We start from the raw sequence: 19,168 nt of genomic DNA, 5'->3' as shown, positions 1-19,168 counted from the left end.
CGTCGGAATAAGACGAAACCACAATAGGTTGATTCAGATGGAATGCAGAGACAACCTTCGGCATGAACTACTGTCTAGTCCGGAGCTTCGCTCTGTCCTCGTAAAAGGCCAAGGAGGGACTTTTACATGATAAGGCCCCCAATTCTGAAACGCGTCTAGCAGAAGCCAGGGCCAACAACATCACTGTCTTCCACGTGAGGTACTTGTCTTCTACTGTCATCAGAGGCTCAAACCAGGAGGACTGTAAAAATTGCAACACTACATCCAAAGCCCAGGGTGCCATAGGCGGCACAAAGGGAGGTTGTATGTGGAGCACCCCTTGTAAGAAGGTCTGAACTTCTGGCAACATAGCCAATTTCTTCTGAAAGAAAATTGAAAGAGCTGAAATCTGGACCTTAATGGAACCCAGACGTAAGCCTTTATCCACACCAGCCTGCAGGAAACGTCCCAAGTGAAACTCTGCAGGCAGATACGTGCGTTCCTCGCACCAAGAGACATATCTCATCCAGATAGGATGATAATGTTTTGACGTGACAGGTCTTCTGGCTTGCACCATAGTGGCAATGACCTTTTTGGAAAACCCTTTGAGAGCTAGGATATTCCGCTGAACTTCCATGCCGTCAAACGAAGCTGCCGTAAATCCGGGTAGACAAACGGTCCTTGCTGAAGAAGATTCTTTCTTAGCGGCAGAGGCCAAGGGTCTTCTACGGACATGTCCAGAAGAGTTGCGTACCACGCCCTTCGGGGCCAATCCGGCGCAATCAGGATTGCTTTGACTCTGATGTCTGATCCATTGGAGCACCCTTGGGATCAACGGGATCGGAGGAAATCGGTAGACCAGCTGGTAAGGCCAAGGCGACGGCCATGCATCCACTGCACTCACCTGAGGGTCCCTGGTTCGTGAGCAGTAGCAACGAAGCTTCTTGTTGAGGCGAGACGCAATCATGTCGATCTGCGAGTATCCCCACATGTCGACAATCTGTTGAAAAACCTGAGGATGTAGTCCCCACTTCCCCGGGTGGAGGTCGTGGCATCTCAGGAAGTCCGCTTCCCAGTTGTCCACTCCCGGAATGAAAATTGCGGACAGTGCTCTTGCATATCTTTCCGGCAAGAGAAGTATTTTTGACAATTCTCGCATGCAGGCCTTGCTTTTTGTCCCTCCTTGTCGATTGGATGTACGCCACTGCCGTGGCATTGTCCGACTGAACCTGGATCGTCTGATCCCTGAGCAAAGAAGAGGCCTGAAGCAGAGCATTGTATATCGCCCATAGTTACAGAATGTTGATCGGGAGTAGGGCCTCTTGGGCAGACCACCTGCCCTGGAACTGCGCCCCCTGGGTGACAGCGCCCCATCCTCGTAGACTCGCATCCGTCGTGAGGAGGGTCTAATCCTGAATCCCGAAACGTCGACCTTCCAGCAGGTTGGAAGACTGCAACCACCACAGGAGCGAAATCCTGGCCTGGGGTGACAGCTGAATCATTCGGTGCATCTGGAGATGTGAACCGGACCACTTGTTCAGGATGTCCAATTGGAACGGTCTGGCATAGAACCTGCCGAACTGTATCGCCCCGTATGAGGCTACCATTTTTCCCAACAACTTTATGCAAAGATGAATAGAAACTCGAGCAGGACGGAGAACCATGCGAACCATCTCTTGAAGTGTTCTCACCTTGTCTTCTGGGAGAAACACTCTTTGAGCTACAGTTTCCAGTATCATACCCAGAAACAGGAGCAGTTGAGACTGTTCCAGTTGAGACTTCTGTAGATTGAGGATCCACCCATGGTGAGACAGAAGTTGGACAGTGCGATCTATATGAAGCAATAGAAGCTCCCTGGAACTTGCTTTTATGAGGAGATCGCCCAGGTAACGGACAATGTTGACTCCCTGGACCCTGAGCTGGAACATCATTTCCGCCATCACCTTCGTGAACACCCTCGGAGCTGTAGACAGGCCAAAGGGCAACGCCTTAAACTGGTAGTGATCGTTCAGTAGGGCGAATCGTAGACAGGCCTGATGAGGAGGCCAAATTGGGATATGCAGGTAGGCATCCTTGATATCCAGGGACACAAGGAATTTCTGTTGTTCCAGGCCCACAATCATTGTTCTCAAAGATTCCATCTTGAATTTGAAAACCTTCAGGTAAGGATTCAAGGACTTCAGATTCAAAATGGGTCTCACAGACCAGTCTGGTTTTGGCACTACAAACAGACTGGAGTAGTAACCTTGTCCTTGTTGTAGCAGGGGTACTAGAACAATGACCTGGGACTGGACCAACTTGTCGATGGCCACACATATTTTCCAAAGCTGGCAAGCATGATTTGAAAAATCGTTGGGGAGGAGCACCGTCGAACTCCAGCTTGTAACCCTGAGAGATAAGGTCCCTTACCCAGGCATCTTGACAGGAACCGTCCCAGATGTGGCTGTAGTCACGTAATCAAGCTCCCCACCGCGAGATCCCCTCAGGGTGGTCATGCTGAAGTCTTTGTGGAAGCTGAACTGGTGCTCTGGTCCTGAGAGCCGGCAAAGGCTGGTTTCTTAGGCTTACCTCTGGAGCCTCTAGCTGCATTGGAGGCATAGCGGACCATAGATCGAAATCTGGAGGACCGAAAGGACTGAGTAGACTGTCCCGGGTAGGTGCGTCTAGCGGCGGAGCCCCTGAAGGGAGAAACGTGGATTTCCCAGCAGTAGCTTTGGAGATCCATGCGTCCAATTCACCTCCGAAGACCCATTCACCTGTGAAGGGAAGAGATTCCACATTACGTTTGAAGTCAGCGTCTGCAATCCACTGACGCAACCATATGGCTCTGCGTGCAGGCACAGCCATAGCAGTGGTCCTAGCATTAATATTGCCAATCTCTTTAAGGGAGTCACAGAGGACTCTTGCCGTGTCCTGAATGTGTTTTAGGAAAGTTACAGTAGTAACCAAGGTCATACTCCCTGAAAGGCCCTCCTGAATCTGAGTAGCCCATGTATGAATGGCATGCGTCATCCAGCAACCAGCAATGACCGGCCTTTGAGCTACACCTGCAGCAGTATAGATAGATTTTAGAGTGGTCTCTATTTTTCTATCCCCTGGGACCTTTATCGTAAAAAAGCCCAGAGCAGGGAGCACCGCCTTTTTAGAAAGGTGAGAGACTGAGACGTCTACTGCTGGAGATTCTTCCCAGGATTTCCTGCCTTCAGGGGCAAATGGGAAGGTATTTAAAAACCTTTTGGGCACCTTATATTTTTTTATCTGGATTTTTCCAGGCTAATTTAAATAAATCATCCAATTCTTTAGAATCAGGGAAGGTGACAGTCAGTTTGTCTTGTGGGAGGAAAAATGACTGCTGATTAGTAGCATTCTCCAGGGGGAGCTTGAACACATCCCGTACAGCCAATATAAGGGGTTCAATACTCTGTGTAGGGGTGGAGTCCCCGCTTACGGGGTCCACATCATCCTGTATATCATCAGTATCTGATAGAAGTGCAGGTAAAGTGCGTTTTTGTGCACCTGTAGCGGACAGGGGGGGATGTTTAGCAGCTAGGATTTGCCACTGCTTGTTGCAGTTCCTAAGTCTTATTGGCATTTGCAGTGAGTTGAGATGACATTTCAGACATCAGACATCATAGTTTTGATAGCCCCCAGCCAGGAGGGCTCTGGACTCTCCTCCACATTGTTATCAGCACTTTGTGATGAGTGACTACACTGCTCACATGATAGTGAGCCAGATGAGCTAGGGGAAAATCTAGCATTACACACACTGCATAACTTCTGTTTCACCATAATGAAATACAGACACAATACACATACAACACAGACTGAATACACTACAAGCCTGCCCTTTTGCATGTGAGAGTAGACACAGTAGAGAGGACACCAGCACACCAGACTGTCTAATGAAAAATCCATCAGATGGATGATATTTGTACACAAGATAGCGGCCCTCCCCCCTACACCCGGTACCAGTGATCCAGCGTGTAACCGCTATGGAGGAGCTGTGTGAGGCTGCTGCTTATGCAGAGGAAGGCGCCAAAATGCAGCTGAGCCCGCTCTGATGTAGCTCCGCCCCCCGCGATGGCACCATGCCCCGCTGAACACACAACCCCTCAAGACGGTGGTCCTGCAGCCGGGAAGTGGCTCTGCACCTCAAGAGGCCGGTGACCACCCCCCACGGTGCAGGTATGCTGTTACCCAAACAGCATACCGAAAGAAATAAAAGTTTAAAGGAAACTTAAGAAAAAAGACTCTGGAGCTTGCAGAGTGTGCATCCTCTCCTGAGGGCACTATTTTCTAAACTGAGCTGTAGGAGAAGGCATAGAGGAGAGGAGCCAGCACACCCAGTTGAAGAAAATAAGAATTTACTCACCGGTAATTCTATTTCTCGTAGTCCGTAGTGGATGCTGGGAACTCCGTAAGGACCATGGGGAATAGCGGGCTCCGAAGGAGGCTGGGCACTCTAGAAAGATTTATGACTACCTGGTGTGCACTGGCTCCTCCCACTATGACCCTCCTCCAAGCCTCAGTGAGGACACTGTGCCCGGACGAGCTGACATAATAAGGAAGGATTTTGAATCCCGGGTAAGACTCATACCAGCCCCACCAATCACACCGTACAACTCGTGATACTATATCCAGTTTGACAGTATGAAAACAACTGAGCCTCTCAACAGATGGCTCAACAATAACCCTTTAGTTAGCAATAACTATTTACAAGTATTGCAGACAATCCGCACTTGGGATGGGCGCCCAGCATCCACTACGGACTACGAGAAATAGAATTACCGGTGAGTAAATTCTTATTTTCTCTGACGTCCTAGTGGATGCTGGGAACTCCGTAAGGACCATGGGGATTATACCAAAGCTCCCAAACGGGCGGGAGAGTGCGGATGACTCTGCAGCACCGAATGAGAAAACTCCAGGCCCTCCTCAGCCAGGGTATCAAATTTGTAGAATTTTGCAAACGTGTTTGCCCCTGACCAAGAAGCTGCTCGGCAAAGTTGTAAAGCCGAGACCCCTCGGGCAGCCGCCCAAGATGAGCCCACCTTCCTTGTGGAATGGGCATTTACAGATTTTGGCTGTGGCAGGCCTGCCACAGAATGTGCAAGCTGAATTGTACTACAAATCCAGCGAGCAATAGTCTGCTTAGAAGCAGGAGCACCCAGCTTGTTGGGTGCATACAGGATAAACAGCGAGTCAGATTTTCTGACTCCAGCCGTCATGGAAACATATATTTTCAGGGCCCTGACAACGTCTAGCAACTTGGAGTCCTCCAAATCCCTAGTAGCCGCAGGCACCACAATAGGCTGGTTCAGGTGAAACGCTGACACCACCTTAGGGAGAAACTGGGGACGAGTCCTCAATTCTGCCCTATCCATATGGAAAATCAGATAAGGGCTTTTACATGATAAAGCCGCCAATTCTGACACTCGCCTGGCTAAGGCCAATAACATGACCACTTTCCACGTGAGATATTTTAGATCCACGGTTTTTAGTGGCTCAAACCAATGTGATTTTAAGAAACTCAACACCACGTTGAGATCCCAAGGTGCCACAGGAGGCACAAACGGGGGCTGAATATGCAGCACTCCTTTCACAAATGTCTGAACTTCAGGTACTGAAGCTAGTTCTTTTTGAAAGAAAATCGACAGAGCCGAGATCTGTACTTTAATGGAGCCTAGTTTTAGGCCCATATTCACTCCTGCTTGCAGGAAATGCAGAAATCGACCTAGTTGAAATTCCTCTGTTGGGGCCTTTTTGGCCTCGCACCATGCAACATATTTCCGCCATATGCGGTGCTAATGCTTTGCCGTAACATCTTTCCTGGCTTTAATAAGCGTAGGAATGACTTCCACCGGAATACCCTTTTCCTTCAGGATCCGGCATTCAACCGCCATGCCGTCAAACGCAGCCGCTGTAAGTCTTGGAACAGACAGGGCCCCTGCTGTAGCAGGTCCTGTCTGAGCGGCAGAGGCCACGGGTCCTCTGAGATCATCTCTTGAAGTTCCGGGTACCACGCTCGTCTTGGCCAATCCGGAACCACGAGAATTGTGTTTACTCCTCGCTTTCTTATTATTCTCAATACCTTTGGTATGAGAGGCAGAGGAGGGAACACATAAACCGACTGGTACACCCACGGTGTCACTAGAGCGTCCACAGCTATCGCCTGAGGGTCCCTTGACCTGGCGCAATATCTTTTTAACTTTTTGTTGAGGCGGGACGCCATCATGTCCACCTGTGGTTTTTCCCAACGGTTTACCAGCATCTGGAAGACTTCTGGATGAAGTCCCCACTCTCCCGGGTGGAGGTCGTGTCTGCTGAGGAAGTCTGCTTCCCAGTTGTCCACTCCCGGAATGAACACTGCTGACAGTGCTAGTACATGATTTTCCGCCCATCGGAGAATTCTTGTGGCTTCTGCCATTGCCATCCTGCTTCTTGTGCCTCCCTGTCGATTTACATGGGCGACTGCCGTGATGTTGTCTGACTGGATCAGCCCCGGCTGGTGTAGGAGCAGGGATTTTGCTTGACTTAGGGCATTGTAAATGGCCCTTAGTTCCAGAATATTTATGTGAAGGGAAGTCTCCTGACTCGACCATAGTCCTTGGAAGTTTCTTCCCCGTGTGACTGACCCCCAGCCTCGAAGGCTGGCATCCGTGGTCACCAGGACCCAGTCCTGTATGCCGAACCTGCGGCCCTCCAGAAGATGGGCACTCTGCAGCCACCACAGTAGAGACACCCTGGTTCTTGGAGACAGGGTTATTATTCAGAATCCAGCCGTGCTGGTGCAGCACTTCCTGAGATAGTGCTACTCCCACCAACAACTGTTCCTTGGATCTCGCCTTTATTAGGAGATCGTCCAAGTACGGGATAATTAAAACTCCCTTTTTTAGAAGGAGTATCATCATTTCCGCCATAACCTTGGTAAATACCCTCGGTGCCGTGGACAGTCCAAACGGCAGCGTCTGGAATTGGTAATGGCAATCCTGTACCACAAATCTGAGGTACTCCTGGTGAGGATGGTAAATGGGGACATGCATGTAAGCATCCTTGATGTCCAGGGATACCATGTAATCCCCCTCGTCCAGGCTTGCAATAACCGCCCTGAGCGATTCCATCTTGAACTTGAATTTTTTATGTATGTGTTCAAGGATTTCAATATTTAAAATGGGTCTCACCGAACCGTCCGGTTTCGACACCACAAATAGTGTGGAATAGTAACCCCGGCCTTGTTGAAGTAGGGGTACCTTGATTATCACCTGCTGGGAATACAGCTTGTGAATTGCCGCTAGCACCGCCTCCCTGTCTGAGGGAGCAATCGGCAAGGCAGATTTTAGGAACCGGTGGGGTGGAGACGCCTCGAATTCCAGTTTGTACCCCTGAAATACTATTTGAAGGATCCAGGGATCCACCTGTGAGCGAGCCCACTGATCGCTGAAATTCTTGAGGCGGCCCCCCACCGTACCTGGCTCCGCCTGTGGAGCCCCACCGTCATGCGGCGGACTTGGAAGAAGAAGCGGGGGAGGACTTTTGCTCCTGGGAACCTGCTGTTTGTTGCAGCCTTTTTCCCCTACCTCTGCCTCTGGACAGAAAAGACCCGCCTTTTCCACGCTTGTTTTTCTGGGTCCGAAAGGACTGAACCTGATAAAACGGCGCCTTCTTAGGCTGTGAGGGGACATGGGGTAAAAATGCTGACTTCCCAGACGTTGCTGTGGAAACTAGGTCCGAGAGACCATCCCCAAATAATTCCTCACCCTTATAAGGCAAAACTTCCATGTGCCTTTTAGAATCTGCATCTCCTGTCCACTGGCGAGTCCATAAGCCTCTCCTAGCAGAAATGGACAATGCACTTACTTTAGATGCCAGCCGGCAGATTTCCCTCTGTGCATCTCTCATATATAAGACTGAGTCTTTGATATGGTCTATGGTTAGCAGGATCGTGTCTCTGTCTAGTGTGTCAATATTTTCTGACAGTTTATCTGACCACGCGGCGGCAGCACTGCACATCCATGCTGACGCAATAGCTGGTCTAAGTATAATGCCTGAGTGTGTATATACAGACTTCAGGATCGCCTCCTGCTTTCTATCAGCAGGTTCCTTGAGGGCGGCCGTATCCGGAGACGGTAGTGCCACCTTTTTAGACAAACGTGTGAGCGCTTTATCCACCCTAGGAGGTGTTTCCCAACGTGACCTATCCTCTGGCGGGAAAGGGAACGCCATTAGTACCTTCTTAGGAATTACCAATTTTTTATCAGGGAAAGCCCACGCTTCTTCACACACTTCATTTAATTCATCTGATGGGGGAAAAACTACGGGTAGTTTTTTCTCCCCAAACATAATACCCCTTTTAGTGGTACCTGTAGTTATATCAGAAATGTGTAACACCTCTTTCATTGCCTCAATCATGCAGTGAATGGCCTTAGTGGGCATCAGGTTAGACTCATCGTCGTCGACACTGGTGTCAGTATCAGTGTCGACATCTGGGTCTGCGGTCTGAGGTAGCGGGCGTTTCAGAGCCCCTGATGACCTTTGAGACGCCTGGACAGGCACGAGCTGAGAAGTCGGCTGTCCCACATTTGGCATGTCGTCAAATTTCTTATGTAAGGAGTCTATACGTGCACTCATTTCTTTCCATAAGCTCATTCACTCAGGTGTCTGCCCCGCAGGGGGTGACATCCCTTCTAAAGGCATCTGCTCCGTCTCCACATCATTATCCTCATCAAACATGTCGACACAGCCGTACCGACACACCGCACACACATAGGGAATGCTCCAACAGAGGACAGGACCCACAAAAGCCCTTTGGGGGGACAGAGTGAGAGTATGCCAGCACACACCAGAGCGCTATATAATGCAGGGACTAACTGAGTTATGTCCCCTATAGCTGCTTTTTCTATATAAATGTATACTGCGCCTAAATTTAGTGCCCCCCCTCTCTTTTTTACCCTTTTCTGTAGTGTAGACTGCAGGGGAGAGCCAGGGAGCTTCCTTCCAGCGGAGCTGTGAGGGAAAAATGGCGCCAGTGTGCTGCAGGAGATAGCTCCGCCCCTTTCCCGCGGACTATTCTCCCGCTTTTTCCTATATTCTGGCAGGGGTATTTTCCACATATATAGCCTCTGGGGCTATATATTGTGGTATTTTTGCCAGCCAAGGTGTTATTATTATTGCTTCTCAGGGCGCCCCCCCCCAGCGCCCTGCACCCTCAGTGACCGGAGTGTGAAGTGTGTGTGAGGAGCAATGGCGCACAGCTGCAGTGCTGTGCGCTACCTTGGTGAAGACTGATGTCTTCTGCCGCCGATTTTCCGGACCTCTTCTTGCTTCTGGCTCTGTAAGGGGGACGGCGGCGCGGCTCCGGGACCGAACACCAAGGCTGAGCCTGCGGTCGATCCCTCTGGAGCTAATGGTGTCCAGTAGCCTAAGAAGCCCAAGCTGGCTGCAAGCAGGCAGGTTCGCTTCTTCTCCCCTTAGTCCCTCGCTGCAGTGAGCCTGTTGCCAGCAGGTCTCACTGAAAATAAAAAACCTAATTTCTATACTTTCGTTCTAAAGGCTCAGGAGAGCCCCTAGTGTGCATCCAACCTCGGCCGGGCATAAAATCTAACGGAGGCTTGGAGGAGGGTCATAGTGGGAGGAGCCAGTGCACACCAGGTAGTCATAAATCTTTCTAGAGTGCCCAGCCTCCTTCGGAGCCCGCTATTCCCCATGGTCCTTACGGAGTTCCCAGCATCCACTAGGACGTCAGAGAAATTTAAGGTGCACTGACTCCTTTGGACCCATCTATACCCCATCGTACTAATTCTGTCCCCAATATCCCTTATGGATGCTAGAGAAAGACCTGATGATGTTTACTACAATAGAGATGGTATTTTATGCTGTATGTGTGTATCTTTACGGAACATCATTTATGTTGAACATATATACAGTATTGCACACAGTATATATCTTACACGCTATACTAAAATTAACATTTCATACTGCAAAAAATTAACCCCCAAAATCAATCTCCAACCCAAAAATAAAAAATATGTCTGGGAAGTTTGGAAAGCATTAAGCCAAATAATAATAGAACATTTCTAAGCTTATCTGCTTTGTTTAATGAAATGCTTTGCACTAATCATGATTAACGAAATCTCTATATATTCTTACTGCAATCCTCTTCAGAAGAATTTGTATTTAAAATATTACTGTCAGCGGCCCAGTCCAACAAGAACTAATCCTTATATTTGTACCTAAACACATTTCCTTTATTTGCTATTATGTATAAATAGACAGAACGGTCATTCAAGATGAACTTTTCATTTGCAACTCTTCTCAATAATAATTGCCTATAAAAGCCCACTGAAACGTACCAGTGTAAAATAGATCTTAAAATATATATATTAAAATCCAATGCAACTGGATCATCCATTCAGAACAAGACTCAATGATTTCTACTGTTAGTTTATGTGCAATTTACCGCATACTAGAAACCAGGGGGCAGATGTATTAAGCCTGGAGAAGGGATAAAGCAGTGATAAGTGCAAGGTGATAACGCACCAGCCAATCAGCTCCAATATGTAAATTTACAGTTTACAGTGATTGGCTGGTTTGTTATCACCTTGCACTTATCACTGCTTTATCCCTTCCCCAGGATTAATACATCTTCCCCCAGGTTAGTTATCTGTAGTGACCCACCATTTCTCTATGGCGCAGTATCAAGTAGAGAAAACAATGCAATATTTCAGAGCCTTACTGTATAATACAGTATTTAGGTCTGTGGGACCTACCTGTGACTAATGACACCAGCATCTGCCAGCAGTTCAAATATACGGACCAGCTGTACTCGTAAAATATCTCGACGCCTGCGCCGTTTCATATTCTGTATGGGAGAGAAGACAGCGTAACCTTTTATGAACACTGCAAATAAACGGGTGTAGATTTTGGTTAACGCACACCATAAAGTTTTAGGTTTTCTGCAAGGTGTTAGCACTTGACTGAACCCTAATAGTTCACCCAAGCCATACTGGCAATATGCTGGGCAGTTTAATCTCCATAACCCTGCCTTTTTACTTATTGCTGAGACTCCAGTCCCCAGGATCAGTGGTTTTGTTTGCTTGAAACGGCCAAGGCCTTCGACTCAATGGAATAGCTATTTCTCCAAGACGTTATAGAGATTTGGCTGTGGTACGTGACATGGCTGTGTCCTTACCCTGTGTTTGCCAATACCATTGAGACCTTTGTGTGTTCGATCAGGGCGCATCCTGGAATACATGAAAATACACTTGGGGATGTACTTATAAGATTGTGGTAGAAGGGGTGTGGTATGCGTTACCAGCGAATGGGATCCCGGTGGTCAGCATCCCGACGCTGGGATCCCGGCCACAGAATGCCGGTGGGGGAGGGGTGCAACAAGCCCCTTGCGGACTTGTGGCGCTCGCCACAAGTTCTAGTCGCATTCTATGGGTTTCGACCATCGGGATAGTGAGGTGGTACCGACAGTCGGGATAGTGAGGGGGTGGGATGTAGGTGGAGGTATTGTGACCGGGTCACATAACTACATCTCTTTTGAAGGATGCAGATGCCTCTCTCAGTGCTCTGTAACTGGCTGATTGCTACCACACTATTCCTGGCCTGACGATCAGTTGGCCCAGAACTAATATTTAGCTCATCCACTGAGGTCTTGCTCCTGCCGCTGTGGCTCAGAGTCCAATACTATGGACACTTCAGCTGAAAGATCTGGATCACTAATAATATGCAATAGTATTGTACCCCCCAGCATATAACTGGGCACAGATTATCTTAAAACTAAAATGTCTGGCAGGGTGAACCTACTTTAAAATGGTCCTTCAACCTGAATTGATGTATCTCAGATCACATTTGCCTGTTATTATTTCTGGGTGTATCTTCATTAAAAATGATTAAGTACCACTTTAGGTTTCATTTAGGGGAAAAGGGGGGCATAGATTAAAGTAGGTATAGGACATCTGGTGGGATACTTTGTACAGTTTCTTACTCATTACTCTCCCTTGCAGACTGTACTGGGCACCAATATTTCCAGGTGGATAGCTCCACATCTCCCTCAGTCACGGATTTAAAGTGAGCGTTAAATCCACGGGTGACGTGGGTGTTGCAACTCAACTCACCCATTTGGGGTACAGGTAACCTTGGAGAAGTTTTAAACTTGGGAAAGATAGACACTGGTATACACATGGAATCACCTCTATCAGTCAGGTCTATTTGAACAGTTGAGGAAGGAGTTCCCATATCTGGTGCTGTTATAATAGACTTGCCTAGCTGAAGGGGAAACGTCACGTCAGGCTGCTTTTGTGCCATCTATGTTGTGATAAACCAGTTAAAGAGATGTATTGAGCTGTCAGAGAGCCCCGGTCCCTGCAGCTCCTCAGTGTACATCCCAGTAACAATTTAGAAGAGCCCTGTCTCATAGCGATGATAAATAACCTGACAACTGTCCACACTGCTGAAGCTGAAATTTCCTACATTTTGTGAAACAAACATAAAATCATTCACTGCCCTTTCTACAATTCATATTGCACTATAGGCACACTAATGTTACTGCTATTGACTAATACATATGTTACATCAGGGCCATAACCAGGTATGTGTGGCTTGCAGGCACCCTGCATTCAGTGGCTCTACTGCCGAGCAGTCCAGATCGTCCAAGGGATGCTCCAGCATGCATTGTGCAGAGCAGTGCTCTATTTCCTAGTGTTGCCAGCCCCGCCACCTACGTGTGATGTCACGGGGTCGGGGCCAGCACAGAGTCCTGCTCCAGCCCTGTGTGTTACGTATATGTAAGCTCATTCTGTTCCCTTTATCGAGTTTAATTAAGACGTTTCGAGGTTGCCTTCAAAACTGGGTTCGGTATGATACACCGCTGCATAGGATGCCGATTGTCAGTATACCAACACCGGCATCCCGAGCAGTGCAATGCCGGCAGGGGGGAGGGCGCAACAAAGCCCCTTGCGGGCTCGGTGGAGAGTTACGCTACGCTTGCTAGAGGTTCTATTCTCCCTCTGAGGGTGTCATGGACACCCATACATCGCTGGTATACCGGTATGGTGCCCCTGTTTGGATCCCGGCGTCGGTATTGTGGCAGCCGGGATCCTGACGAGTGGTATGCTAACTGCATACCTTAAAAACTATATGGTTAGTGAATATCTTAAGGATTCATGTTTTTGAATTGTCCAGTTACATCTTGGGGGACATTTATGAAACCATGACAAAATAAGGTACTGCTGATAGCAACCAATCAAATTGTAGCAATCACTTATCTAGTAAGTTCAACAAAATAATAGCTAGAAACTGACTGACTGTGTTATAGGCAAAATCTGCACGTCCCATTTAGGAGGTCTGATAAATCGCCACTTTTTGTTCTCATTACTACTGTATTTAATATGCTCAATCCATTAACAGTATTTTACATACAGCAGGTAAAATGTAGTAGCTCCAAGACGCCACGGTGTATAAAACGACAGTTTACTGTAAATAGTGTTTAGTATTTCATTAGCTGAGCATGTAACACATTACAGCAATGACATGAAATATAATTACCTCTGGCCTTCTATCAAGTGCTTCCTTAATTATGGGGTGCAACTCCTCTATTAATTCCCTGGATGCAAATAACAGATAACACAATTAGATACCTGTAGTGAAATCAGCTGCTCAGACCAACAACATTACGGAGTTTACAAAATACACAGCACGGATTATAATTATACAATGTGAAAGGACGCTAATGCAACAATGCAATTTGGCAATCGGCACCTCAGTCATTAATAAAATTGATATACTTGTATTACACTGTGAGTGACACTAATGAAGAAAGTAAATAAAATTCTGCTACACTGCACACATAAGCCGGTTGCAGGCAACAACATAAAAGTAAAGATCACATTATGCCATGTTATAGTCACACAAAAAGCTGCTTGAGAATACTATATATTTATATACAAAATCTATATTGCTATCTATGCGCACACACAATATAAAATCCAGTGCATTCATGGTTATAAATCACCAACTGCTGGGGTGCTTCTGTAGATCTCAGTGGAGAAATCCATCCATCCCGTGGTTCACCATCCATAAATATTTAAACACAGGCACGCACCAGACTTCAAGCAGTTATAGCAACCAATTTATTTCTTAAAGTGACATAGTGCAGTCAATTAAGCCAACATTTCAGTCCTTCAGTGGGACCTTAATCATGGCATACCTCTTCTCACAGCAAGTAAAAAGCAAAAACTGCTTGATATCTGCTATATACTGTACATACACACACACACACACACACACATATAAATATATTTAGTCTCTATAAGCTATTTTAGGTCACAAGTCATTCAGCAGGGAAAACCCCAAGTTACCTAAAAGCTCCGGGATTGGTCCTGCCAAGGCCGAGAACAAGAGACTCTGTGATTTCCATGCTTTCAGAACGCATCATCGGTACTATGTGCTTAAACAGGGATGAGGGGGACGGATTGCCAATAATCTGGAAAATAAAACAATCTTTATAAATCACTTTATCCTCGACTCACACTAAGATACACACTCACACTCTGCTCTCTGGAATTGTCTTGAAAACTACTACATGCCAACTAGAAGATGGCCGTCATCCACTATAAGACCTCACTCTTATGAGGTGAAAAATGCTTAAAGAATATGCCCACACCCAATTACGCTGTTACTTTCCCAGCTCACACCTTTGAAACAGCAGAATGATGGGGGCCCCAGCGCATACACAGCACTTTATCAACACTAAGGGATAATAAGAATTTACTTACCGATAATTCTATTTCTCGTAGTCCGTAGTGGATGCTGGGGACTCCGTAAGGACCATGGGGAATAGCGGCTCCGCAGGAGACTGGGCACAAAAGTAAAGCTTTAGAACTACCTGGTGTGCACTGGCTCCTCCCCCTATGACCCTCCTCCAAGCCTCAGTTAGGATACTGTGCCCGGACGAGCGTACACAATAAGGAAGGATTTTGAATCCCGGGTAAGACTCATACCAGCCACACCAATCACACCATATAACTTGTGATCTAAACCCAGTTAACAGCATGATAACAGAGGAGCCTCTAGAAAAGATGGCTCACTACAGCAATAACCTGATTTTTTTTTTTTTTTTTTGGTAACAATAAGTATGTACCAGTATTGCAGACAATCCGCACTTGGGATGGGCGCCCAGCATCCACTACGGACTACGAGAAATAGAATTATCGGTAAGTAAATTCTTATTTTCTCTAACGTCCTAAGTGGATGCTGGGGACTCCGTAAGGACCATGGGGATTATACCAAAGCTCCCAAACGGGCGGGAGAGTGCGGATGACTCTGCAGCACCAAATGAGAGAACTCCAGGTCCTCCTCAGCCAGGGTATCAAATTTGTAGAATTTTACAAACGTATTTGCTCCTGACCAAGTAGCTGCTCGGCAAAGTTGTAAAGCCGAGACCCCTCGGGCAGCCGCCCAAGATGAGCCAACCTTCCTTGTGGAATGGGCATTTACAGATTTTGGCTGTGGCAGGCCTGCCACAGAATGTGCAAGCTGAATTGTACTACAAATCCAACGAGCAATAGTCTGCTTAGAAGCAGGAGCACCCAGCTTGTTGGGTGCATACAGAATAAACAACGAGTCAGATTTTCTGACTCCAGCCGTCCTGGAAACCTATATTTCCAGGGCTCTGACAACGTCTAGCAACTTGGAGTCCTCCAAGTCCCTAGTAGCCGCAGGCACCACAATAGGTTGATTCAGGTGAAACGCTGAAAACCACCTTAGGGAGAAACTGAGGACAAGTCCTCAATTCCGCCCTGTCCGAATGGAAAATCAGATGAGGGCTTTTACAGGATAAAGCCGCCAATTCTGACACGCACCTGGCCCAGGCCAGGGCCAACAGCATGACCACTTTCCATGCGAGATATTTTAACTCCACATATTTAAGTGGTTCAAACCAATGTGACTTTTGGAACCCAAAAAAATAAGAATTTACTTACCGATAATTCTATTTCTCGTAGTCCGTAGTGGATGCTGGGGACTCCGTCAGGACCATGGGGATTAGCGGGCTCCGCAGGAGACAGGGCACATCTAAAAAAGCTTTTTTAGGTCACATGGTGTGTACTGGCTCCTCCCCCTATGACCCTCCTCCAAGCCTCAGTTAGGTACTGTGCCCGGACGAGCGTACACAATAAGGAAGGATCTTGAATCCCGGGTAAGACTCATACCAGCCACACCAATCACACCGTACAACTTGTGATCTGAACCCAGTTAACAGTATGATAACAAAACGAAGTAGCCTCCGAAAAGATGGCTCACAACAATAGTAATAACCCGATTTTTGTAACAATAACTATGTACAAGCATTGCAGACAATCCGCACTTGGGATGGGCGCCCAGCATCCACTACGGACTACGAGAAATAGAATTATCGGTAAGTAAATTCTTATTTTCTCTAACGTCCTAGTGGATGCTGGGGACTCCGTCAGGACCATGGGGATTATACCAAAGCTCCCAAACGGGCGGGAGAGTGCGGATGACTCTGCAGCACCGAATGAGAGAACTCCAGGTCCTCCTTAGCCAGAGTATCAAAATTTGTAAAATTTTACAAACGTGTTCTCCCCTGACCACGTAGCTGCTCGGCAAAGTTGTAATGCCGAGACTCCTCGGGCAGCCGCCCAGGATGAGCCCACCTTCCTTGTGGAATGGGCATCTACATATTTCGTCTGTGGCAGGCCTGCCACAGAATGTGCAAGCTGAATTGTACTACAAATCCAGCGTGCAATAGACTGCTTAGAAGCATGAGCACCCAGCTTGTTGGGTGTATACAGTATAAACAGCAAGTCAGACTTTCTGACTCCAGCCGTCCTAACTATATATATATATATATATATATATATATTTTTAGGGCCCTGACCACGTCTAGTAACTTGGAGTCCTCCAAGTCCCTAGTAGCCGCAGGCACCACAAGAGGTTGTTTCAGGTGAAAACGCTGACACCCCTTTATGAAGAAACTGGAGACGAGTCCCAGTTCTGTCCTGTTCAAATGGAAAATTTTAATATGGGCTTTTGTAAGACAAAGCCGCCCATTCTGACAATCGCCTGGCCGAGGCCAGGGCTAACAACATGGTCACTTCCCATGTGAGATATTTGTCAACAGCATGGTCACTTTCCATGTGAGATATTTCAAATCCACAGATTTGAGCGGTTCAAACCAATATGATTTTAAGAAATCCCAACACTATGTTGAGATCTCACGGTGCCCCTAGGGGCACAAAAAAGCTGTATATGCAATACATCCTTTACAATCTGGACTTCAGGAACTGAAGTCAATTCTTTCTGGAAGAAAATCTACAGGGCCGAAATTTAAATGTTAATGAACCCCAATTTGAGGTCCAAAACACTCCTGTTTTCAGGAAGTGTAGAAATCGACCTAGTTGAATTTCCGTCGTGGAGCCTTCCTGGCCTCACCCACGCAACATATTTTCACCACATGTGGTGATGACGTTGTGCGGTCACCTCCTTCCTGGCTTTGACCAGGGTAGGTATGACCTCTTATGGAATGCCTTTTCCCCTCAGGATCCGGCATTCAACCGCCATGCCGTCAAACGCAGCCGCGGTAAGTCTTGGAATAGACATGGTACTTGCTGAATCAAGTCCCTTCTTAGCTCCCCAGGCCCTTAGTCCTCTGTGAGCATTTCTTGAAGTTCCGGGTACCAAGTCTCTCTTGGCCAATCCGGAGCCACTAGTATAGTTCATACTCCTCTATGTCTTATAATTCTCAATACCCTGGTTATGAGAAACAGAGGAGGGAACACATACACAGACTGGTACACCCACGGTGTTACCAGAACATCCACAGCTATCGCCTGAAGGTCTCATGACCTGGCGGAATACCTGTCCCGTTTTTTGTTCGGGCGGGACGCCATCATGTCCACCTTTGGTCTTTGCCAACGGTCCACAATCATGTTGAAAAACTTCCCTATGAAGTTTCCACTCTCCCGGGTGGAGGTCATGCCTGCTGAGGAAGTCTGCTTCCCAGTCGTCCACTCCCGGAAAGAACACTGCTGACAGTGCTATCACATGATTTTCCGCCTAGCGAAAAATCCTTGCAGTTTTCACTGCCCTCCTGCTTCTTGTGCCGCCCTTCTGTTTACGTGGGCGACTGCCGTGATGTTATCCCACTGGATCAATACCGGCTGACCTTGAAGCAGAGGTCTAGCTAAGTTTAGAGCATTATAAATTTGCTCTAAGCTTATTTATGCGGAGAGAATTCTCCAGACTTAATCACACTTCCCTGGAAATTTTTTCCCTGTGTGACTGTTCCCCAGCCTCTCAGGCTGGCCTCCGTGGTCACCGGCATCCAATCCTGAATGCCGAATCTGCGGCCCTCTAGAAGATGAGCACTCTGTAATCACCACAGGAGAGACACCCTTTTCCTTGGATATAGGGTTATCCGCTGATGCATCTGAGGATGCGATCCGGACCATTTGTCCAGCAGATCCCACTGAAGAGTTCTTGGGGGAAATCTGCCGAATGGAATTGCTTCGTAATAAGCCACCATTTTTACCAGGACTCTTGTGCAATGATGCACTGACACTTTTCCTGGTTTTAGGAGGATCCCGATTAGCTCGGATAACTCCCTGGTTTTCTCCACTGGGAGAAACACGTTTTTCTGGACTGTGTCCAGAATCTTCCCTAGGAACAGTAGACGTGTCGTCGGAAAAAGCTGCGATTTTGGAATATTTAGAATCCACTCGTGCTGTCGTAGAACTACTTAAGATAGTGCTACTCCGACCTCCAACTGTTCTCTGGACCTTGCCCTTATCAGGAAAGCGTCCATGTTTCTTTTAAGAAAAATCATCATTCCGGCCATTACCTTGGTAAAGACCCGGGGCGCCGTGGACAATCCAAACGGCAGCGTCTGAACTGATAGTGACAGTTCTGTACCAGGAACCTGAAGTACCCTTGGTGAGAAGGGCAAATTTGGACCTGTAGGTAAACGTCCCTGATATCCAGTGACATCATATCGTCCCCTTCTTCCTGGTTCGCTATCACTGCTCCGAGTGACTCCATCTTGATTTGAACGCTTGTATGTAAGTGTTCAAATATTTCAGATCTCACCGAGCCGGTTGGCTTCAGTACCACAATATAGTGTGGAATACTACCCCCTTCCTTGTTGTAAGAAGGGTACTTTGATTATCAC

At 47.4% G+C, this 19,168-nt stretch overlaps 1 protein-coding gene across 10 annotated transcripts in view; it reads right to left on the bottom strand.

Annotated features, from left to right (window-relative positions):
- The window catches only part of FRYL (FRY like transcription coactivator), a 541,692-nt gene that overhangs the window by 97,720 nt on the left and 424,804 nt on the right, over positions 1 to 19,168 (bottom strand). For all 10 annotated transcript variants that reach the window (XM_063920961.1, XM_063920963.1, XM_063920960.1 and 7 more), the window contains 3 exons: positions 14,340 to 14,464; positions 13,528 to 13,585; positions 10,743 to 10,834 (listed from right to left, as the gene is read on the bottom strand). In XM_063920961.1, coding sequence (XP_063777031.1) covers positions 10,743 to 10,834; positions 13,528 to 13,585; positions 14,340 to 14,464 — 275 coding nt within the window. The remainder of the gene's footprint in view (positions 1 to 10,742; positions 10,835 to 13,527; positions 13,586 to 14,339; positions 14,465 to 19,168) is intronic.

Source organism: Pseudophryne corroboree, chromosome 1, assembly GCF_028390025.1.
Source record: "Pseudophryne corroboree isolate aPseCor3 chromosome 1, aPseCor3.hap2, whole genome shotgun sequence".
Taxonomy (NCBI): domain Eukaryota; kingdom Metazoa; phylum Chordata; class Amphibia; order Anura; family Myobatrachidae; genus Pseudophryne; species Pseudophryne corroboree.
This window is presented reverse-complemented; position numbering and strand designations above follow the sequence as displayed.